A 24,755-nucleotide genomic window follows, 5' to 3' on the forward strand; every position below is an offset into this window, starting at 1 on the left:
ATGGAATTACTGCCTTGCCAAGCACATCTGGGTATATTTTATCACCTACACATGACAATAGCTTAAACAGTGTCGTGGTTTAAGCAGATTATCAGATTTCATTGTCATGATTAATAAAAAAATATTTTTCTGTATTTAAAAATACATATATGATGCTATGGCATTAAAAAGTGGTTCTGCATTAGCCTCACATTTACACACAGCTTAAAAGACTTACAGAAAGTGATTAGATTAAAAAAAAAAATTAGAAAAGCAAGCAAGCAAGAAACATGTTTCATCCACAACTGAGTTTCACATAAAATGAGGTTTATTTCTAGTGAAAGTAGCTTCTCCCTAGTCAGCCCTTTCTGTCAACAAATCAATGTCAAAATAAAGCATTTGTACTACAAAGGATCAGGTCAGATGCACACAAGGCTTTAGGACACGAAATTGTGAGCCTGGATTCCTGAACAATGTAAAAGGAAATGGAAACTCTGAGCTGCAAGCTGCCACTTACTCCCCACATGTAAACATATCTGTTCTGGTGCAGCTGTCTGCTGGTAAACTCAGGAAAAGAAAAGTTCAAAGTCACAGAAGCACATGAACTGTGAACCTGGAGCTGGAGGCATGCTAGCGGTAAAGTACTGATACGTTCTTGTTTAAGTGAAAAATATCAAGGTGCATAACTGCCAAGATAAACTAGGATGATCCGTGATTTCTCTAACAGGATATCTTATTTTTCTTAGTATTGCTAGGGATGAATAAACCAGATGTTTGTCCATTCTGACTCTGGCAATCTATCCGATGTGAACTTTCATTATTATGACTGATTTTGGAATGTAACAGCTAGTTTTTTCTTTTTAATCTCACCCCCACCCCCAACAGAGGGAGTTTTCCTGTTCGTTTTTCTTCTGACACATTCTCAGATGGCATGCAACACAGGCTCTTGCTGCTGCCACAGCTGGACAAAAAGTCCAGCAGAAAAGTACACATGCATACACACAGGCTGAACATTTCTGATGTCACGAAGAAAACAGTTTGTATCAGCTACCAAAGCTTTATGTTGTTGCTCTGAGATGTAGGAGAAAAAGTAATAGGAAGAATATTGGCTACCTATTTCAGCAGAACATAAGCTTATTGGAAGTAACAGGCAAATTTTTTACCCTTTGCTACAGAAAGGTGACAGGGCAGTATGTGCACTGCAGAGGCACCGGCACTGGAGGTTCTGACAGTTGACCACCAATCTGCTGGTTTGACTATGGTCCTGGCTTCTTAAGCTAAAGCGTTCACACTTGAAACAGCTATTACCAAGTTTTCTTTTGCAAAAAGCCCAGACCAAAATAAATTTTGTTCTCAGAAAATAGACTACGTTAGTAACAGTAAATTACTATTCGAGACTCTGTGTGGAAGCCTCTCCAAACACAGACAGCAGCTACTCGCAAGAGCATGCCCAGAGAGATAACATACATTTATTTGGAGGAAAAAACATCTCCTGAAAAATTCCAACTTCTCCACCCAAACAAAATATGTCAATTGAAAACAAAGACTTATATTCAAGGACCCTGCCATCATATGCCACGACAGCAGCAGTTCAGTTAATACTGCTTTCCTCCAAAGTAGTACTGTCTTCAGTGGCCAAAAATCTTGTGCCTCAGCTGACTTTCACAGCCTCCTGGCACCAAGAGCTGGCAGAGGAAGCTCAGCTCTCAGGAACACACTTCCATTTCAGTTCTGATTGCCTTGGGATCCCACAACAAGCTATTTCAACCTTTTTCTCAGAAACATTTCTTTTTCCATGGAGATGAACTTTACCATTGAAACGGAGAGCAGTTTTAAATGAAAAACTAAAGTTTATAGCATAACCTCTTATTGTTACACACTTTAAATATCAATTGCTGTTAACTTTCCAAGATTATCCTGTATATAAAACAAATGAATAGGCACGATGATTCACACAGATTATTCCCAGACTATAGAAAAAAAAAACAAACTAGCAGGAATTATGCTTTATTTACTAAAATCCAGAAAGCTGAAGATAACTCTTAAATCTCAGTTCTCTCACAATTAAAGATAAAATTCCTCTCTGAGGGTTTTACAAGGCTGCTTACATATGTATGGTGCACATGTTGGATTTGAAATTCAAGAGAGGAAATCAAACTGAAAACTCCAGGAGCTGACAGAAGTAGCACTGTGTGACAGAAAGCATGCTCTGCACATCTTTACAGCTCTGCTTGACTCGCCCTCTTGAAAACACACAGAAGTATAACTGTAGTGATTCCAGCCCAATAAAGCACCAATTTAGGGCACAGTTTTACACTGTGGCTGAATCAAATGAGCACCCTGCCTTGTTGAAAAGGCAGTTCCTGTTTCCTCTTAAGTCTTCCACCTCCTTTCCTCCCTCCCTATCTGCTTCCCAGACTTCCAGCAGTTTTTGGCACTCATCTAATCAGAAAGCAAACTATTGGAATTTGCTAAGCAGAAAACAAACAGAAAAACACAGAGCAACAATAACAAAAATATGTGGGGGTTCTTCCCCCCCCCCCCCGCCCCGGGTTAGATTTGAATCAGATGGAGTGAGACTGGACAGGTGTCTGAACCTGTTCAAACAAGCAGCAAAAGCAGAGAAGCCAAAGCAAAGAAAGAAAGGGAGATGCATTTCAACAGGGGCAAATTGTTAATTTATCCCTAGCCACCTGGTCAAACCCTACTCTGATATTTCAAATATAAAATCTGACATCTCACAGCTCACTAGTAATAAGCTCATTATTTAGATTTATTATTAGAGATTAAAAACCTGAAGATATCTTGCAAATCACAAATGATTCATTTTAATAAAAACAGTGAGCTGTATGTGGCTTCATGGGCTACATGTTTCTCTGAATCCCTCTAAGCCTGCTGAGTTTTACAGCCACTTAACTCTTGTGTCCTATACTCATTTAAAGACCCATAACTCATAGGCTGTGTTGGCCCCTGACATGAATTGTAATGCATACCTGAATACACTAACCAAATACACACAGTTACCCCCTTTTTCTAACCTTTTTCTGTTACGGTATTATCTAGAAAAAAATTCAAACAAAAGACCTGAATTTTAGGCTGCATCCTTTCACCATTCACAGCACGTTTCCTTTGAGGTAACTGAGTATCATTTGCTCCTAAGACAGATGACCAAATTTTTTAAATGGAGCACAATTAATGGCACAGGAATAAGGCAATTACATTATCTAATACTTAAGAGATCATCATGGCCTTTGGCAAAGAATTATTAGCATTATGGTAATTACAAAATTAAAACCTCACCATTTTATTTGCAAGAAATCATTAATGGCGGCACTGATGGATCTTCATTTAAGGCCGTTCTCCTACATTTCCCCAACTGCAAGGAGTATATTAAAACTTATGGTACCCACAGCATTGCCCTAACTGCTTAAAATAAATCTCATCACACCTAAACCATGTTTCTCTCTGCATATTTCACTACCAGAATTTAATTTACTTCCACTTTTCAAAGTGGCAGGAGTTTCATCCAACTGGATCAAATAGATCTTCTATCAAAGCTGTATTTGAAGCTGCTCTCTGCTGAGCTCTCAGGTTTTGGCTCCTCCTCATCCCCTTAGTAGAGCTATGGAAAATGGACTTTGAACATATTTTGAGAAGTCATGTTTAAGCATCTGGAAAGCACTCAGTTAAAGAGGCAGGCAGAGAGTTTGAAATTCTCTTCCCATTTTATTAAATGGCCATGAAGTAACACCTGCCTTAGCAATAATATTGTGATTGTTCATATATATTAAAAAAAAAAAAAGAAAAGAAAAAAGGAAAAAGGGGATGCAAAGAATCTTATTCTTGAGACAGGACACCACCTCAGCATACACAGATTACATACTTTCTAAAGAGGAGCAGAAATGCAATCAGGCCATGAATGACAACACACCTAGTGAGTGACAAATACATTTTTTATTTTTTCGCAGCCATACAAGTTTACCCTAAAAGCCTATCACAATTCAGAGACAAAATTAATTTAACCACAGCTAGGCTGTGGCTGTTCATACACTCCCACAAACCTTCAGATGGCACAGCTACAAGAGGTGGCAAGGCCAGGAAATCACCTTGCTAGCCACATGCTCCTCCTTGTTCTCATCACAAACCAACACTGGCCGAAGTGTGGTGTCAGCTGAGGTTGTGGTGGATGCCACACAACAAAGATGCCACACAACAAAGAGCCACCACTGAATCAAAATGATCAATGCTCCTGTCACTTGGTGCAATCACCCGAGGCAGGCCAGGCACAGAGTCATCTATCACTGCAGCATAAGCTTAGCCCATAATGCCTGCAACTATTTGCCTTGGGCTGCTGCCTTGCTAAAATTCCCCCAGAGTCTTTAACGAAGGCACACATTTTGAGAAGCATTCCCAACTCTGCCCTTCTAAAATCCTGGGGAGTGCTTGCTTATTGTAATGATTTTGCCCATGACTTAGTCATTGTCTTTTCAATGTACATCTTAATGAATCCTCCTCCTTGGAGGAAGAACCGGTTCTGGTTTTATTTCATTCCACATAGTCTTCGCTTGGAGAAAGAATGCCTTCCCTTTGTGACTGGCCTGGGAGGAGACACCAACACTATTCTTGACAAAACTACTGAACCATGTTTTAGAAAGTCATGGGAAAGGACATCTTCTGTCCTGTATCCTCAGGAAGAAGAGTATTACACTGCACTAGTAGCTTGTCTTGATGAAAAAATTGCCCAGTGAAACGTTTGGTACAAAACCTTTAAACTACGGTAGAAGACCTGAGAGCGAGAGCTTGGTGCTCATGGAAATTCTACAAAGAGTGTAATACATGTAACACACACAGAACTTAAGACATCAGTACAAAGACTTTCCTAGAGAAAGTGGCAGATAGTGTTAACAGCATCTTAGGAGATGGGGGAAACATGCCTACCAAGGAGAACATGCAGCATGTGCCACAGAAAATCAGATGAGGGTGAAAGAAGCAGAAATGTAAAGCTCGCTGTGCTGCACAAATTTTGTGAAATAGCCACACGCATGGAGAAATACATCAGGAGCAATTTTAGCAATCATGGAAGTTTTTCAGATACGTAAGCCCTCTAATGCCTTTGGCAGGTAGGCATTAGTGTGGTTGTAATCACTGGTATTTTTAAAATGAGCTGTACAAACCCAGCATTTGAACCTCTACTCAGAGTGTAAGATTGATGGCTTGCGTCTAACTTATTAATATGTAGTTACTGTTTTCCTTATAATTTTTGGACAAGGAAAAAGGACTCAGCTGGTTAAAACTGCTGTGGAAAATAGCTGTGTCTGTTGAACCATATGTGTGTGCATATGTGCAATCTATCTTACAGAAATAATTACAAACTGAGGAGAGTGAACGTACTAAGGTCATACACCAACAAATTCCACATGGAGAAGGATTTTCCTATGAGGATTTCCTCCCAATTAATAACACAACCAAAACCAAAACCAAGCCAAACCAAACCACAATTCTGCTAGTTTACAATCCAAATCCTTTCAACTGCTCATGTCTAAGCCAATTCTTTAATTCTTATTTGTGAAATTCTCCATTTAACCACAATTCATGTAATCAGGGCAACATAATTGCCACTGCAAAGCAGCCATTACCATTTCCAAAACATTTGTAGATTATTACTGGATCCTTCTTTACTACAGATTAAAAATTACTAATTTTTATTTTCAGTTTCTCTTCATACATGTCCACCATCTTGTCATCTCAGCTACTCTGTTGTCCTTGGCCCTTCTCCATATTTTTGTGCTTTCCCACTCCTCATGCAGTGAAGACTCCGAAACATAGGCTGACTTCCTAATTTGCTGCAGGAAAAGCTGAACTTGCAGCTTTTGATTTATGAAGCTGTTACTCAGCCTCTTGGGAGCTCTCTTTGAGATGCAATAGATGGAGGCAGCAGACAGATGCAGCATCCTCGTGCATGTAAAGAACCTGCTCTGCCCCTGGAGCTTCGTTCTTACTCAGCCTGCAGTTGGGGCTAAAGCTGAAGATACCTTACAAGCATGTGCCTTATTGCTGCATGAAGCAAAGCTGAAGAGTCTGAGATTGCCATCTTCAATAAAGCTGTCAGCACAGTAAATCAAGAATAGAGGGAGCAACAAAAAGACCCACTCAAAACCTAAAAATTGTTGTAATTCACTTTATTTTGTTATCTGAATCTGATTTGTTTTCTCAAATCAATTACACAGCAGTTGTATCAAACTGTAAAAATAAAATCGCAAGGTCAGAGCGGCAAGCTCACCCTGGTAACACCACTTAGGATAATCAATCTTTTCTGTTAATGCATTATTTTATAGAATCAGAGAACAGTCTCTGAACGCTTTCAAATACTGGCAACATCTGACCTTCAAAAGCACTTTGGCTATTTGCCAAAGCAACACTCTTCCCATTAGCAAATCATACTGGCCATACATAACCTCACATTTGAAATCTAATTAACATGTCTAGAAACAAATTTATAGGCCTAGTCATTGTGAATTCTTGATACCTTTTCTTTCAAGCTAATCCAACTATGTCATAAGATCAGATATGTAAACAAACTTAATTTCTGTTTTCAAAGAGAAAGAACTATTTATTTAGGAACTCCCAGTATACAGCAACACATAGGGTTTGTTGTTTGAAAATCTGAAAATGCCAACAAATTGACGTCAGCATACTTTTGGAGAAATCACAGTATTTTTCTTTTATATTGCCTTATCTTAGAGTAGTTCATAAAATTTATGAGCAAATGAGAACACCTGGAAATAAAAATCTTAGGTACTCTCTACATGTACATTTTTGACATGTGCACCATGACATCACTGCAGTTGGGCTGATAGAAAGGGTAGCACAGGATAAGAAAACGTTTTTGAGTTTTAATCGTAAAGAAGACAATGTAGCTTTGAACAATTCTCCCCAAAATGCCTATTAACTGAGCTGTAAGTGTGCACGTGTTTATGGAGTACCAGTGGAAACAGAAAATACTGCTAAATATAAACTTGTGCTAGATCATATTAAAACTCTGCCACCTATAATTAACTGTAATAAAAAAACGGAAGTACATGTATGCATCTCCTTATCGTATTTTCACATTTGTATTGACTTCTCTGCAGCCTCGAAGATTTAAGTCAACAGTTCACAAACTAAATATACATATAAATAAACACTGTTCCTTTAATATTTGTACATTATTAAATATTTTAATTTTAAAAGCTTTCAGAAAACAAAGCACTTCAGCCTGCACATTCAGAACAATGACTCAGAAAATAAAAAACAAAAAATGGTTCCTCCAACATGATGGAAATGACTGGCAAACCTAATTCTTATTCAAGTAGTCTATAAAAAGAATGTTACATTTCAGTACCAAAAAGCTAGTAAAACCAACCAACAAAGAAATCTAATAAAGAGCTTTCATATTCAATAAAATAAACCATCCATTACAATTAAAATTCAGCCTTTGAAATGGGACTTGAATTCTACATGCATATTCTGCCCTGCTGACCCTTGCTGAAGAGTCTAAGTCAATATGAAATACTCACAAATAAAGAGAGGATGATGGATTTTCTGCCAAATAACCCTATGCAAAAGTAACACTGTTAGCAAGGGAGCCTGCTTTTATTTCCTTTGCCAGATGATGAATTAAGAGAACTTCCTGGCATGTATGATGTCTTACTGCTTACATTTTTCTAACCTCTGTTTTTTTTCTCTTTACATACAATGAATACAACCAGTAGGTAACAAAAGAACAAAAGGGACTCTTTGTTTGCTTCTTATGAGTTGGGAGTTTTAAAACTAGGTAAGATTGCTATCTTATATGGAAGAGAAAATAAATAGGACAGAAGTTGCAGTTTCTATTCAGTAGAACGGTATTTTATTTATTAGAAACTGGGCAGTGCCTTTATATTCTGAATGAATGACAGATCCTTCCCTATTTTTACCTCTGGATAATTGTCCTGAGACTGAGAATAATGGATAGCCCTTAACAGTTGTACACTTCATACTTCTAATTTATACATGTCATTGACAGAGGACACAGTTGTGTTAAGCTCTAGCATGTTGCAGAAGAGGTCAGCATACAGGGCATTAAAATACCATGTCAGCTTGTCAGTGAATTCCTGACACGTTTAAGTACTGGCAGCTGCCATGACTCTACAAAAGCCCTGTTATCTAAAGGTTCCTGTTACTGCAGTGTTTGGCATCTCCCCATTTGCTATGATGAGACAGTTCTTGCCTCCAAGAAAGTTTATGAACAGAATAAACAGATGAAGAAGAATGGGATTACATGTGCAGGCACAGAGGCTGAAATTACTTGCTTAGGCCATGGAGCTAGGAGCATGGATAGAGGTGGCAACAAGCTGTATGTCTCTTGACATGCACTACAGTGCCTCAACCGTGAGACAGATCAGGAGTCAGAGAACATGTGCTGCTGGTGACAAGTGATGGACTCAGCAGTTTTGCCTCCTCATCTTTTACTGGGCAAGAAAGTGGAGTTAAGACAGGTCTCTTCAAGACACCAGTTGCTCAGGAGCCAGCCAGCTCGAGTTACCATCCAGTCAGCAGGAGCATTCATGCCATCCTTCCTGCCTCCTCACTGGGAAATCCCTCAGGCAGACAATCCCAACCTAAACACTATCTTGCTGTTTCTCCTTGCTACTCTGAAAAGTCCTATGAAGAGAAGCATGGCTTTCTCAAACTATGCATGTGCAGTTCTCTGCTTGCTTCTGACCCAGCCAGCTCAGCTGCGTTGTGACACTTCATGCAGCACGTAACCAACACATATGAATGTCACTTCACAGCTCTTAGTTTAATTCTTTTGACAGTGCAAAATCCTGAAAACCATGTGAGGCTATGCTATCCCATCATTATTTTCTATCATGTCATTCCTAGGTTTTAAATTGCTTTCCTCACACCAAGATCACTTCCCTCACGAATTCAAATTCCTCTAAATATGCTATGTAAAATGTCTAGTCTCTTACAAGACACCTGGCCTGAGAACAGGGGTAACTCCTGGTTACCAGTAGGAAATGCAGTTAAATACCTAGTTTTGTTACCCTGCAGGATGGACTTTTTGAGCAGAAAATATGCAACTGTTAATTACACAAGCTCTAAAAGAAAGGAAAAGACAGATAGAGTTGCTATACTGGAAAATGAGTGCCAGACCCAGCAAAGGAAATTAAAACAAATCACAAGGGTCTTAAGCCACACAAATTAAAATGTAGAAGCTAATGAAGTGAGGTCACCATATTATAATAAAGACGGAATTAAAATCCAAACAAAACCCCCAAAATACACAAGAGATGAATGTATTACTCTCAATAAAGAGTGAATCAGGAATTTCAAAATCCTGGAGGAGAAAAAAACCAACAACATAAAGCTTGTATCAGTATTTTAAATAACGTTCTTCTCCCTTGTACCTGAAAAGTATCAAACCCATTATTTAAGTAATGTGAAAGGAGCAGGCGGAAATCTGAGTGGCTACAGGCCTAATGGATTGCAAATATATTTATAAGAAAAGAATACTTTTCAAAAAATTTGAGATAAGTAAAAATTAAACTCTTTTCACCAGAGAAAAGCTATGCCAGACAGAAACCTTTCCCCACCAACAAAAATGAGTTACCAAGGAAAGAAGAAAATCATCATCACATAACTGAGAGAAAAACTGTGGGACAGGAAAGAGGGCCAGCCTGAGGGTTCTTGTCCACTATTTGCTAAACACCTCAGCAAAAAGACTGAGGAACACTGATGAAGTTTATTGGCAATACCAAAGTTTGAAACAATTGCCAACATGGAGAGGAACTACAATAGCACAAGCAAAAAGCTTCTGTGGTGTCTAGGCAGAAATGAGGAGAAACAGAAGGTTATTAATAAATAGCCATTGCCACTGGAGATTAATAACAAAATCTGATGCACAATTTGAGAAGTTCCTACTTGCAAATGTCAGAGAAGAGTCTGAGAGTCAGTTAGTATGAAGTCAATCACAGAATGAGTGATGCATGGAAAAATGAGGCAAAACCAAAAAAGGTGGCTGATCTGAGGATAAAGGTATGCAGAGCTCCATGCATGCACCTATTCTGAAGAAAGTGAATCCTGTAAGAGATGAAAAAACTAAAAGAGCAGATAGGCTGTGTTATAGGACTAGCAAGCCTATCACTACTTAAGGAAGATTAGGAAAACGGTGCTGGTTTAGTTAAGACAGTATAAAAATTATCACCTGAGAAAGAGAATACTAAGCTGGAACATAGTATTACAGAATAAGAGCAAATGAGTTAAAGATTGGCCATGGAAACCCAGCTAGCTTACTAGCAGTAGTAGCAAGAGTTAAAAATCAAAGCTAGTTTCAAACTGGAACTCAGTTTCATGAAGGGGGATCATCTGATATGTTTGTCAGACAAAGCAGAGAACTCAGTTAAGAGATCAATCCATGTTCTTGTATTCCTGTGAACTGCCCTCATTAATTCTGGATACCAACAGGAGATTTGGGAACATAATAAAGTATTTACAAATATGCTTTGTAGTCAGGGAATGCCAAGTCTAGATGTTTTTTTTTTTTTTTTCATTAAAGAAGGTAAAATCTCACTGTAAGACAATTCTTCTTCTGCCTTTCTTTATCACCTCTCCTAATTGAGCAAAACACCACTTTTTAATGGCAAGTGTAATATTAGTTAGACATAATTCAGTAGGTCACACTCAATACCAACTTTCAGTTTTAAGTTTAACTTTGCATAATTTACAAGCTCTCAAATTAATTCAGCTCTGAAATGCAAGTGATGTATGGTAATGGTCAAATCTTGAATGCTTCCTGACACACAAAAGGACTCTCTTGTACCTAATCTCCTTTCTTAAAAGCTCTATTTTGCAACATATCTTAAACATGAGAAGTGTCAGAAGAAAAAGTTTCAAGAGATCTGCAGTGAAAATGTGGAGTCACTCTGAACTTTCTCAAGAACTCTGAACGCATACACGCACAAAGATAAATGAAAAGTTTTGACTCTTATTTGACATAATAATTCATAAATTATTTCAAGACTGTTTTAATTTTCTGCAGTAGAATGTATTTTAAATCACTGCCACCAGACTCTCAGTGGCAGCAATCCATAAGAAAAGGGTGAATGATTTACACGCAAATTATTTGTGACAAGGCAGTAAGTAACCGCAGCTTTCAGGAACTTTGACTTCCTGTCAGTGAAGGAAAATGTGTTGCATGACATCTTGTCTCTGAAGACTTTCCGTCTTACTTGTAAGAAAGTTTTCTAAGATTTTAAAAGTAAAGGGGAAGTGCAAAAGAGTTCCTTTTTTTTTGTTGTTGTCACAGGTGAAAGAAATGAAATTTAATTTTACCTCAACAAGTTTGGAGAAAGAAATAAAAAGGACACTTGGGATGTGAATGGCATCACCATTCAACAAGTGAATGGCAAGAATTCACAGATCTTTTAGAGGTAATGGTACCTTTTTTGCGGTCTGTGGTACCAGAGCCTTCTACTATTAGACCACGATTTTAAAAGCCTTACAGCAATACTAACACAGTATCATCTTCCTCCCCAACACCCCACTGCCACAGCTGTGCTAAGTACAGCTGCTAGAGCAGCTGCACTATTCATGGGATCACAGAAAACATTGTAAAGTTTTGAATATTTCTTATCTAGTTTGTAGCAAACATAGAATCATTAAGGCTGGAAAAGATGTTCAAAATCATCAAGTTCAACTGTCAACTCAAACCCACCATACCACCATGCCCACTAAATCATGTCCCAAAGCACTCTTTTTTGACCACTTCCAGGGATGGTGACTCCACCACCTCCCTGGGCAGCTATTTCCAGCACCTGACCACTCTACCAGTAAATAAATTTTTCCTCATATCCAATCTAAACCTCCCCTGGTGAAACCTAAGGCACATACTTCTCATCCTATCACTAGTTACTTGGGAGAAGAGACCAACCCCCACCTCACTACAACCTCCTTTCAGGTAGTTGTAGAGAACAATAAGGTCTCCCCCCTTATCCTCCTCTTCTCCAGATTAATCCCAGTTCCCTCAACCACTTCTCATAAAATGTGTTCCCCAGACTCTCCACATGTGTCAGAGCAAGCCAGTAATGTTTATGCGGATACTGCTGTCAACCACCATGTACCATGAAACGAAAGCCAGAAAAAAACTGCATTGCTTCAAAGAGCAAAATATTGGAATACTATCCCATTACATTTTGTTTACTGTGAAAATAAGAAGTGAAGAAGTCAGAGATAAAATAACACCAGGTAAAAAGAGCCTGGACAGAGTCTTCAAATTAAAGCTCTCTGGAGGGTCATGACATGGAACTTCTTTCTAGCCGTATCAAGCAATAACAACAAAACAATTAAAAAAATTCTTGAACTCAGCAAGTAAAAATATCACAGGTACTGCAGGTGCTGAAGAAGCTTAGCCAAAGTATGTGAGCTTTATTTCCTTTTTTGAAAAAAGACTACTGCTAAGAACATAGTGTCAAGTGTCTTATGACATTAAAAAAAAAACACCTACTGAAGATTGATTTGCTTAGTGTGTAAAACATACAATTTTCACAAGGTGGTTTATAAACTTGTTACACAAGTGTGCTTTAAGAATATTTAAATTTACTATCCTTTGAAATACAACTTTGTATGTACTAAAGAAACAGAGCAGCTAAGCACAGTTTAGTGTTGTCACTCCTGTTAAAATAAACAATAGAGTGAGAGTGAGCCAGTACAGAGGAGGGTGACAAAGATGATGCAAAGGCTGGAACACTTCTGCTATGAGGATAGGCTGAGGGAGATGGGGTTGTTCAGCCTAGGGAAGAGAAGACCCCTGGGGGACCTTATAACAGCCTTCAAATACTTGAAGGTATCCTACAGGAAGGCTGAAGAAGGACTCTTCACAAGGGTGTCCAGAGACAAGAGAGAATGGTTTTAAGCTGAGGGAGAGTAGGCTCACACTGGATCTTAGAAAGTTCTGCAGCACAAGGGTGGTGGGACTCTGGCATAGGCTGCCCAGGGAGGTTTTAGATGCCTCCTCCTGGGGGTGTTGAAGGCCAGGCTGGATAAGGCCTTGAGCAACAGAGTCTAGTTGAGAGGTGTCCCTGCCCATAGCAGGGAGGTTGGAGTAGATTATCTCTCAAGTCCTTTCCAACTTCAGCCATTCTATGATTCCATGAATTTACTCCTTCTACTTGAATTTTTCACCTTTAAGAAATGTATGACAAAGTCTTTCCAATTACACCAAGTGAATCCTTTTCTAAGGAAAGACACCAACAGCTTGCAGTAACTCTCCTTTTTTTTCACCTGATAGGAGACCATGATAGACAAAGTCACGTTCAACCTTGCCTAGGACAGTGTAATCTCAGCACTGAATAGCAGAGAAACAAGAAATACAGGCTAAAGAGAGAAAGCAAAGTTTAAAAATAACTCAAAAGAAAATTTTGGGAGGATTTTTTTTTTTTGCTTTGGACATGGTGCACAAACAGTGGGATCTATACAACAGATTGGTTTTTCACTGCTGACTGTCCCAACTCACCTTCCTTGCACCAGCTCCAGTGTTTTTGTGACTCTGAGATGAACTGATTCTGTGTTAAGTCAGCAGAAAACTAAGCCAAAAAAAAGTGCAATAGGTTTCTGCCAGGATGTCATGCAAAAATAGTTAAGCACAGGCTTAGGAAGGAGACAGGCTCAGCAAGGAGACAGGCTAAGCTGCTCTGGCAATGCAGGCTCAGTTTGATTCGCCAGTGCATCCACAGTGGCTTTACTGGAACTTTAAGGGTCCAAATGAAGCCATATTATAACTACTCATTTCAGTAAAACACCCTCTTATACAGCATTATCTCATCTTTCCCCTGTCACACATATTAACTGTCTACCCAACCACTCACTGTCTGAGGGGAAGGAAGAGGATTTTTTTGTTGTAGTTGTTTTCAAGAAAGACCAACTCACTAACTTAGTTTATTACATGGCTCTATAAACAGGTGTGCTGGCAAGTGAGGGGTTGCACAGGATGAGAAACAAGCAGCTGGAGGACAGAGGCTGCTTAAGCCAGGGCAGAAAATAAAAAATAGCTGCATTTGTGAAACTAGTGCAAGATCAGGCAGTGCTATTCTCCTTAATATTGTGTACACATTCAGCAGGGGTTTCTGCTCTCAACTAACTATGACTGAAGTACAAATTAAAATAATAAACAACAAATACATTAAATATATAAAATACATATATAACTGTTTAGAATTATCATTATCCCATCTCAGATTGAATGAGCTAGCATACAAACATCAAGATATGTATTCTGCCCTAGAGGAAATGAACTGCAGATCCAGTCACAGATTTCTTATGTTCCTGCTTTGGATGAAGTTGCATAAGGCTAAGAGCAAATCTCATTGTTCACAGTCCCTAAAATACATCTTCCAGCCATGTAGTTCTGCCACTTATAGTATTTTCAGCATCTCTTGGACTCTTTCATGAATTTATGTAACTAACCAACATGGCAGAAAATGAACCCCAATGCTCATACAAGATTCAATGTGAGGAAACAATGCAGCAAAAGTGAAACACAGAGCAGTGAAAATGTTAACAGGAGAGTAATTTAAGCTTGTTCAGCTAGTTACAGAACTGCAGCATAGCTGCCCTGCACTCTTACTGTCTGAATTAACTACAGGATGAGCTTTCCCCAGCCAAGTTTCAATGGCTGTATGGGGTTCAGGTGCACACTACACTGAGAAGGAAGCAATGAAGCTTCCCACTAGCTGCTTTGCTTTGTATATTTGCAAGGCACTCGGCTCTCTGCCTGCATGGACACAACCCCAAGTGGACTACTGCACACTTCGTAGTTGTCATTTTAGACTTCACTTGTGTAGAATAGGATAGGACAGTATTTAACAAATTAGCCAAGTGCCACATCTAGTCTCTGCCCTGGTGTTCTGACTTGTTACTAGAAACAATGCATAAACCATAAAACTTGTGGTAATTACAACCATCAGAACAACTATTTACACTTGTGACTATCTGCAAAGTTGATCTAAATAAGCTACTCTAGGAACTATTGCTTTTAATAATCCTACAAGAATCTAAAAGACATGCTGAAATTCTTTGCTCAGCAGAGCAAAGGCAGTGTCACTTTGAAGCCCATTTCACAGAGATTTGTGTTCTGTAGTGCAAAATATAAACAAGACCTTTTAGGTGGCAACACACAAACACTTTTTTGTCTCCCAGCAGAGAAACTGGGGCCAAAGATGAAGAAAGCAAAAGAGTCTTAAAGACCAACAGGTGGATAAGAAAAAAAGAAAAGGTGGGGGGGCATGAAATTAAAAAGATATGCTCTCAGTGCCTCAGGGAAGCAGTGAAGTCAGGGGAATCCAAATCCAAGACAATACTTTTTGGGCTCTAAAACCTGGATCAAGACTCTAGACTGCTGCCAACATACATTCATTCAGATGATACAAAACAGACCACCCACTTGAAAAGATTGCTAACTGCAGAAACAAAGTATGAAAGCCTATGAAAAATGTTACCCACTCCAAATGCTTTTGCTCTTCATTTAACAAAGCCATGTAACTATAAACATGGCTTAATGAAATATCAATTCTATTATCATTAAATAGATGTATTCAGTTTGTAAAGTGTTCTTACTTTGAATGGATGTTTGATTAGAGGGAAATGAACAGACTCTTCAGCTGTACAACAGTAACAGTGGAGAAAACAGTTCAGGAGGTCAGCATTTCCCTAGCTACTCCTACTCAAATGTAAGAAGTGAGACCAGAATATTGAATCAAACTTTTCCCAAAAATATTCTAACAAAATTTTATATGCAAATGTCCAACAACCTTTGATTCAGAAGGGCAGAGGTCAGCAAAACTGACTCTAGGAACTAAATGTTGTTTAAAACCATAATGCATACTTAGGCAGGTCAGAAACTTACTTCTATAAAGATGAACCAGTAAGAATGAGAAAACACATATCAATAAATCTTACTTAAAAAAAAAAAAAAAAGGAAGAGAGCCCTCAAGATAACAGAATTAACATAAATAGAATTTCTACCTGCTCAACTTTCTTGTTGATATTCAGAGAACACCAAAATGACACATGGCTTCAGAGGTTTTTTCCAGAGGCCATATGATCTACAACAGGTCTCAATGTGGTTTTTTTTTCAATTGTTACTTTTTTGGTTTCCTGTAAAGAGTTCTGTAAGACATCCCTGTATCTTCTTGTTCACTAGTCAAGAAATTTGTATAAGAAACCTTTCTATTGTCTAGCAGTAAATACGTCAGTTGATTTGTATCATAATAAAAAGCATACATTCTGTAACAATGTAGACAACTCCCTCATTCTTTCTATGATTACCAATGAATTTAAATAGAAACACTATTTAAAAGTGACTTGCTTCTTTTTATGTAATTTGAAGTAAAATATAGGTATGACATAAGCATATTTATGCATGTTTCTGTGCTAGTTTAAGGGTGCTAGCATAAGAAACTTCACGTTTCACATTACTGTATCATTTCATGAGCATTGTTCCACAGGTGCTCAAAGTTTAGCTTTAGGATTAATGTAAATCAACCTGGGTGTTCAGGACACAGAAGAGAATGGCTGCAGCAGTGCAAAGGCATTAGTATCACAAAGCAGCAACATTCCTTCCATTTTATTAATTCTAAATACACCTAACAATTTTTTATAAAACAAGTTCACTATTTAGTCACAATTTTGCCTGCAACCGTAAAAGTTCTACAGGTCTGTTATTGCTTGTATAGGCTGAATTCCTAATGTAAGAACAGTCTCCCTACCTGCATGCCTTCATGGGAATGTGAGAGCCTCATGATGAGGTTTTACAATGCAGCTGAAGCAACCTAATGGCTCACTGACACCAAAATAAGGCAGTCTTACTCCTTTTTCTATCACCTTTCCTCTGTTGTTCTTCCACATTGGCTCAGGGACACCTGACCTCTGATTTGGCTGAGTGTGCTGAATTGGCAGAGGAATAATTCAGCAGGAAAACAGAATGGTTTCTGTCTGTTTATCAAGAGAGGTCAGATGGATACTAACACAATGAATTAAAGGACACTTCTTTCAATGCAATCCAGTCATTTAGCTGGTTGAGCCATCTGGTGGAGTCTCAACATGGTGACACAAACACTTGAGAGAAAGAGCAGAGTGAGAGAAGAAATGCTTTGTTTTTTGTTTTTTTTTTTTGTATGTTCATTTTAAGATTATTTAAGATTATTATTGCTATTAGCACAAAATGAAGTAGAATTCTTACTTTTCATTGCTATTTTATCACTTCACTTACAATGCTGTTTGCCAACTTAACAAGCCATAATACAATAAACAAAATAATTACTTACCTACAAATCCTTTCTCTCCAACTAACTTAAGGGCAATTTTATCTGCCAACACAGAAGAATTTCCATGTGCAATGTTAGCAAAAGGTCCAGCGTGAACAAATACTGGTGTCCCCTGAATGATAAAAAAAGAGGTATCATTAATTTAATGGATAAGTAAGAACACAAGCTCAATACCCTCACAGTCTAATCAAGATTATATATAAACCAGAAGCACACAGAGTGAGTAAGCACTGTTACATAATTCAGGGGGGTAAGGCATATCACAGGTGCTTGAGACCCCATTTACTGACAGGCCTAGATGTCATCAGAACCTGCTTCATTCATAGAAAGGTAAGTAACTTCCACTTCTTGCCTAATCTTGTGCTGTTTCATATTTCCACTGCCGTAATGCTATGCCATGCTATTCTGGCACATGTACTACAATCAGCACCAAGTGCACTGCTGCAGAGGGTACACAAAGAGAGCTCAGTTTCTGCCCTGCTCTATCCTGTACTACTCCCATTTTCCTCATTTACTGTAATTGCCATTCATGTGCAGGCAAAGCAGCCAGTGGAAGCAATGAGGGACTAGAGTCAACGGTTAGGGAGCTGGAGAGGGAGAAGAAAGGGGACATGGCTGGGGTGCAGTAAGGATGATGATACACAATGGAAAAAACATTCACTGCTGCTGGCTGACTGCCTGGGAACCCTGGGTGCAGAGCCAAATTCCTCTACGCTAGACACTGTATAAATATGCTAGGAAAGCAGACTTTGTAGCAGGGAGCAATCTAAACCAGAGAAATAGGCAAGGAGTAAAAGTAATGGCATACAAAAATTTGTCAGAAGCAAGCAGCTTCCCTGTTACTCTTTTTGGCAGGCATGACAAAGAAAGGAGAAATTAGAAAATTAGTATCTATAGAAAGGGATGCGGGTTAGGTGAGATATATTAATTACTATCTCTTCTGCAAGTCAGAACATGAAATCAGAGGGAAGGATGTCACTTCAGCTGTCTTACTATAAAATATTTAAGCAAACAAATCCTCATTCTTGTGTTCTTTTGAAAATTCCTAAGTGATTAAAGAGAAGGAAAGCAGACTACTTCAGATTATCACAGTATCACACTACATTAAAGGTTGGAAGGGACCTCCAGAGATCATCAGGTCCAACCCCACTGCCAAAGCAGGATCACTTAGGGTAGTCCACACAGGAATGCATCCAGATGGGTTTTGAAAGTCCCCAGAGAAGGAGACTCCACAGCCCTCCTGGGGAGCCTGTTCCATCAACGTTGCTCACGCATGATGTAGGAGCTACTGTCAACCCTCAAAATTTCAGGCCAGCTAGTGGACAACCTTCCTCAAATTTTGACCAGAAATAGCAATCTAGGAGGACGGTGTTGCAGGGAGCAGCTGCAGGCCACACCCAACAGTCCCATGAACCACAACTTGGAAACTATTAACCATATAATAAAAACTGGTTGTTCCCCTCCCACCACCCGTATCTTAAGAAAACAATATACACAGACAAAAATGTTTGTGTTCTTCATAAAACACCAGAACAATTAGATTACAGCAGTGAAATACTTGTTATCATAGAAAACAGACTTTTATGTTTCAGTAACTGAATGCAAATCACACAAAATATATCAACAAGAAGCATCTGTTCTTACTGCTTCCTCTAGAAGAAGTAATGTATAATCACTTGTTTAGTTCAGAGCAAAGATAAATAATTTGTACCCATTAGCATATCAAACTTCAGGTTTGTTCTAAGAAAACAGGGGATTTAATTTTTCCTTTTTTTTTAAATCAAGAATGGAGAAAGGACAATAGGCATACATATGGGCAGGGGATCTTCTCAAAAAAATAGACAATAAAGCTACAATCCAAAGAAAACTGCCTCATACATATTATCGAGCAGAAGAAACAGTGGAATGGAAGCAGAAAGAGTAAATAAAATAGAAGTCATGCCCTGTAACAGAAGAAATTATGCATATTATTATCACCACAACACAATGACTTTTGTAGTATTTACTTACAGTATTTTTCTTGTTTTCTACCTGCCATTGACCACAAACTGCAATACCAATTGGAGTTTTACATATTTATGCAAAAATTTTAACTTGAACTATGTATGCCTTCAAAGCTTCTTACAGAATTTCAGCATCAAAGAGCTATCTCAAAGAGCTTATAACTTACACAAAAGAAAATGGAAGCTACTTCCACCAACTTAAGCTTTACTTCCTTAAGATGAGGTTTAGGCTGACAGGTTGGACTCGATGATCTTTGAGGTCTCTTCCAGCCTTCTTGATTCTATGATTCTATGATTCTATGACTTTAACCCAGTATTTACCCTCATACAAACAAATAAAGTGTAGTTTTCAGCTACCAGATTGAAATTCATGGCATTTCATATAATCACAGAAACATTCAGGTTGGAGAAGACCCTCAGGATCACCAAGTCCAACTGATAACCCTACTCTACAAGGTTCACCCCAAACCATATCCCCAAGCACCACAAATGACCTTTAAACCCATCCAGATTGGTGACTCAACCACCTCCCTGGGCAGCACATTCCAATGCCTGACCACTCTTGCTGGGGAAATTTTTTTCCCCATGTCCAGTCTAAATCTGTCCAGTCACAGCTTGGGGCCATTCCCTCTTTTGCTATCACTAATTACCTGTGAGAAGAGACCAGCACCAGCCTCTCCACAACATCCTTTCAGGTAGTTGTAGAAAGTGATAAGGTCTCCCCTAAACCTCCTTTTCAAACTAAATAGCCCCAGCTCCTTCCGTCGCTCTTCCTAAGATTTATTCTTCAGGCCCTTCCCCAGCTTCCTTGCCCTCCTCTGCACTCACTCCAACACCTGAACACAATACTCAAGGTGAGGCCTCACCAGAGCTGACTTCTGATTTGTGCTTTATTACTAAGTTTAATCCTAGTCTTGCAAACCCTCCATTTCTTGTGGCAAGCAAGTACAGGGTTGCTATCATTACAGCCCAGCACACACCTGGGCAGATGTGTTGTGTGGAAGCACAAATACAGGTAATAAGGGCAGCCCAGCCCATACAGAAGCAGCTGTACAGAGAAGGGTCTCCCACAACGTTCCCTGTGCAACTGTAGTTCCAAGAATTAATCCACACAATACAGATGGGACTGAGATTTGGATTGTGGAGTCCAACATGCAGAATGTCAGTAGCTGAGAGGTCCTCTGCCACTAATCTGAAATGCAAATGTGCTACTAAACCACTGACATGGACAGATGCTCCCCTGGAACTCTGAAATCCACCAGATGAAAAGGAGGAGTTAATCGATCTTTTTATGAGGGCCATCCTGGAAATAAAATACAGTTTAGGTACTCAAGGGACCTAACTCCAGCAGAATCTTGGGAGCCTCAGGTACACCCTGGAACAGGGACAGTAACATCTTCTCAGGCCAGCTTCAGTAGCTCCATATCAGCCTATCCATCCCATGCATCCAAGTGTAATTTCTTTTCCTTACACTCTTACCAAACTACATGGAGAAACAAACACTGGCACAGGCATGCATTCCATTGACTGTTTTCAGTCCAGGAAATTTTATACTCCAAATTTCAGCAGAAGAATATAAACCCTGAATGTCAATAACTATCTGAAGTTATTTGGCTGCTAGAAGGATATTTATAATACCTACTATCATCCTCTCCTCATCTTTTCTTTAAAGCAACACAAGCAGACCATCCCAAAGAAGCCAGCCTGCAACTACAAAGAGTTGTCCCATAGAGCGGCTGCTCCGTCAGATATGATATAAATAAATGCTAAACATTAAGGGGATCAGTTCAGGAGGGAACAAATCTGTCATGACAAACATGGATAAACACTGTGAAATCATTATGGAACAACAATGTGCTCTTCTGACCAAGAGAGCCAATGGGATCCTGAGATATATCAAGAAAGGTTGAGGGAAGTTCTTCTACCTCTCTACTCTGCCCTGGTGAGACCACACCTGGAATACTGTGTCCAGTTTTGGGCTCCCCAGTTCAAGAGAGACAGAACCTGCTGGAGAGAATCCAACAGAGAGCCATGAGGATGATTAGGGGCCTTGAGCATCTCCCTTATGAAGAGAGACTGAGATCCCTGGGGCTGTTTAGTCTTGAGAAGACTGAGAGGAGATCTGATCAATGCCTATAAATATCTAAGGGGTGGGTGTCAAGTGGAGGGGGCCAGGCTCTTTTCAGTGGTACAGTGATAAGACAAGGAACAATGGGTTCAAACTTGAACATAGAAGATTTCACCTCAACATGAGGAGAAACTTCTTTCCAGTGAGGGTGATGGAGCACTGGAACAGGCTCCCCAGGGGGGTTGCGGAGTCTTCTTCTCTGGAAACTTTCAAAACCCACCTGGATGTGTTCCTGTGCAGACTACCCTAAGTGATCCTGCTCTGGCAGGGGGATTGGACCTGATGATCCCTTGAGGTCCCTTCCAACCTCTGATATACTGTGAGACTGTGTGAGATTATGTACATTTCTAACAAAGTGATCTCAATTCTGCAGCATTTGATATCAGTTCTGAAGCCCAGATTTATTGTAGGTGGAGTGCCTGCCATTCCCCCATACCAATTGATCTGGAAGACCTACTTTGGTGAACAGTTTCATCCCTACTTGTAGAACAGGTACATGGCACAAGCTGAACTGCATTTGTGCTCTCTGTAATCATATTATTCTACCTGTGTACTGCAGGATCATTTCTGATGTTACTGGTGTCAAATCATGGTGCTGTTGGTAAAGATCTTTATACTTGCTTTCCCTGAAGGTATTAGGATTATGTTCCCCAGTTACTATTGGTAGCCTCTTTGAAAACTTAAGAGATCCCTCTTTTGGATGCTACTTACCAGGATTACTTCAAATATTATTTAGGCTTCAGTTCTCCTTGGTTTTGGCTTGAAAAAGAAAGACTTGGAATTCATACACTCATTAGAAATATGTCATTCCCTGTAGCAGAAGAGAGGTTATACACATCTACCTTTGAGGGTACACTAAGATGTTTGTCTTAAAATTTGTCATGCTGGAGGGTTCTAATCTCACAGGCAGATCACTGTACTGCATTCAAGTGTGCAGGATAAAACACCCACTGTACCCAGGTGGCCAAGAGAGCAAATGGCATCCTGGTTTGTATGAGAAATGCTGTGTCCAGCAGGACGAGGGAGGTGACTGTTTCCTTCTACCCAGCTCTGGTGAGGCCACACCTCAAGTATTGTGTCCAGTTTTGGACACTTCGATACAGGAGAGATGTGGTAGTGCTGCAGGGAGTGCAGAGGAGGGCAAGGAAGCTGGGGAAGGGCCTGGAGAATAAATCTTATGAGGAGCGACTCAGGCAACTGGAGCTGTTTATTTTGGAAAAGAGGAGGCTGAGGGGAGACCTCATTGTTCTCTACAACTACCTGAAAGGATGTTGTGGAGAGGCTGGTGCTGGTCTCTTCTCACAGGTAATTAGTGATAGCACAAGAGGGAATGGCTTCAAGCTATGACTGGGTAGGTTTAGACTGGACATGAGGAAAAAAAAAATTCCCAGCAAGAGTGGTCAGGCATTGGAATGTGCTGCCCAGGGAGGTGGTTGAGTCACCAACCTGGATGGGTTTAAAGGTCATTTGGATGTGGTGCTTGGGGATATGGTTTGGGGTGAACCTTGTAGAGTAGAGTTATTGGTTGGACTTGGTGATCCTGAGGGTCTTTTCCAACCTGAATGTTTCTGTGATTCTTTGTTCCTCCTCTCCCTTTTTTCGTAATAACCAGTAATATTAAAATTAACACTTCTTAAAGCTACTAACATGAACAATTAAAAATAATGAATGGTATTAGCTCACAAAATGGGATATGACACAAGCTTGAGGCTCAAGCACAGCAATAACTGTATAGGCAGTAACAGAGTAGGCTACTGCATCTCTGTACGAGAGCAATGACACAGTCCAAGAGTCACATATCAGCTAAAGCACAGCACCATCTTGGAAGAAATATCGATAAGATGGAGATTTTCATTCAAGGATAGATGACTCATATTATCCTGCAAGCCAGCAGGTATTCAAAGGATGATAGAAGTGTGTCTTTGATACTCAAATGGCAGGAGTGGAGTATGAAGCACTCTTCTGAGGTGCTTTAGTTTGGTGTCTTAAAAACAACTTTGTAAGAAGAATTTTGGGGACAAATATCCTTGTCTACTGCAGTCAGAGTCCTAACAAGCAACAGTGTTTGATGAAGGTTGGCAGATGTTTCAGCTATAGCACAGCTTAGAGTAGAAAAGAATATCACATAAAAGGCAGGAATTTCATTGCACAGAAATATGAACATATATATGTGTGTGTATATATATACACACATATATAAATGTAGTGGGGGGAAAGAAAGGAGCATGCAAGACCCAGAAACAAATGCCTCTCAAAAGACATTCTTCTGACATTTATAATTGCCTTTTAGCACACTCCAACAAAAATACACTATATACTAACAGATGTGTAAAGTGCAAATAGAGTGCCACAGGCTCAACAGTCAAAATCAAAACTCCCTTGTCAATGATGCTAGGCACGCACAATGTTATGTTAGTGGTGACTTAGTAGATGGTTCTGGCCTTGATATTCTTGATCCTATGTGACCTCCAGTTTCTGCTATTGGATATTATATTAAATTCTAAGACACACATATCTTCACACAGCTACATGAAAGAACAATTGTTCTTTGCAGAAGAAAATAATTAAGATGGCTATAGTAAAATAACATAGACTTATATTGTATTTTTTTAATATTCCCTGAGACTAGGAAGTTGTTCCCATTCAAGCACTAAAGCAAAAAATTAATCACTGACAAGACATTTTTAAAAACAAGACATTTTTAAAAACTAAGGGTTGCTCTAGTATCTTTCTACATTCTTCAACCTTTCACTATACCAGAAGTTGTAGTGAAATATTCCAGCTATGTACCTTTAATGGTTTCAATACCATCATTTTTTCTTCAAACGCAATTTTTTTTCACAAAACAGTGTTGTTATTTTCCCACTTTTCTTCCTTGCTCTCCCCATGAATACTGCTTATGATTCAGCTTACTAATGAAAAAGCAGTACTAGGCAGCAAAGACACCAAGCTAGGTTGTATTAATTCTGCATTCTTTGAGCTGTTGGAAGAAATCTCACTATAGTAAGTGTAAAACATTCCTCTCAGAGGCCAGCAAAGCTTCATGTAGTCCCTGAAGGCACTATGCAAGATAGGGTACCTGGGAGTCTTTTTCTGAGCCAGACTAAACAGGCAAAAGGACTCTCCTGTGTTCCTAAAGGCACAAACTATAATATAGAACAGCTTCAGTGATGCCATTCAAAACATTGTGCTGCGGGAATCATCACAGACACACACACATAAAGGAAAAGCATAAATAGGAAACATCCTTAGAAGAGTGACACGCAAAACAGAAGGAAATCTGTTCTTTGGAAGCCAAACTTG

The 24,755-nt window shown here is 39.3% G+C and overlaps 1 protein-coding gene across 1 annotated transcript in view; it reads right to left on the reverse strand.

Moving 5' to 3' along the window:
- MTHFD1L (methylenetetrahydrofolate dehydrogenase (NADP+ dependent) 1 like) overlaps nt 1-24,755 on the reverse strand; it is a 148,378-nt gene that overhangs the window by 62,333 nt on the left and 61,290 nt on the right. Inside the window, exon 20 of the mRNA XM_054399312.1 lies at nt 17,322-17,433. Coding sequence (XP_054255287.1) covers nt 17,322-17,433 — 112 coding nt within the window. The remainder of the gene's footprint in view (nt 1-17,321; nt 17,434-24,755) is intronic.

Source organism: Indicator indicator, chromosome 2 (genome assembly GCF_027791375.1).
Source record: "Indicator indicator isolate 239-I01 chromosome 2, UM_Iind_1.1, whole genome shotgun sequence".
Lineage (NCBI taxonomy): Eukaryota > Metazoa > Chordata > Aves > Piciformes > Indicatoridae > Indicator > Indicator indicator.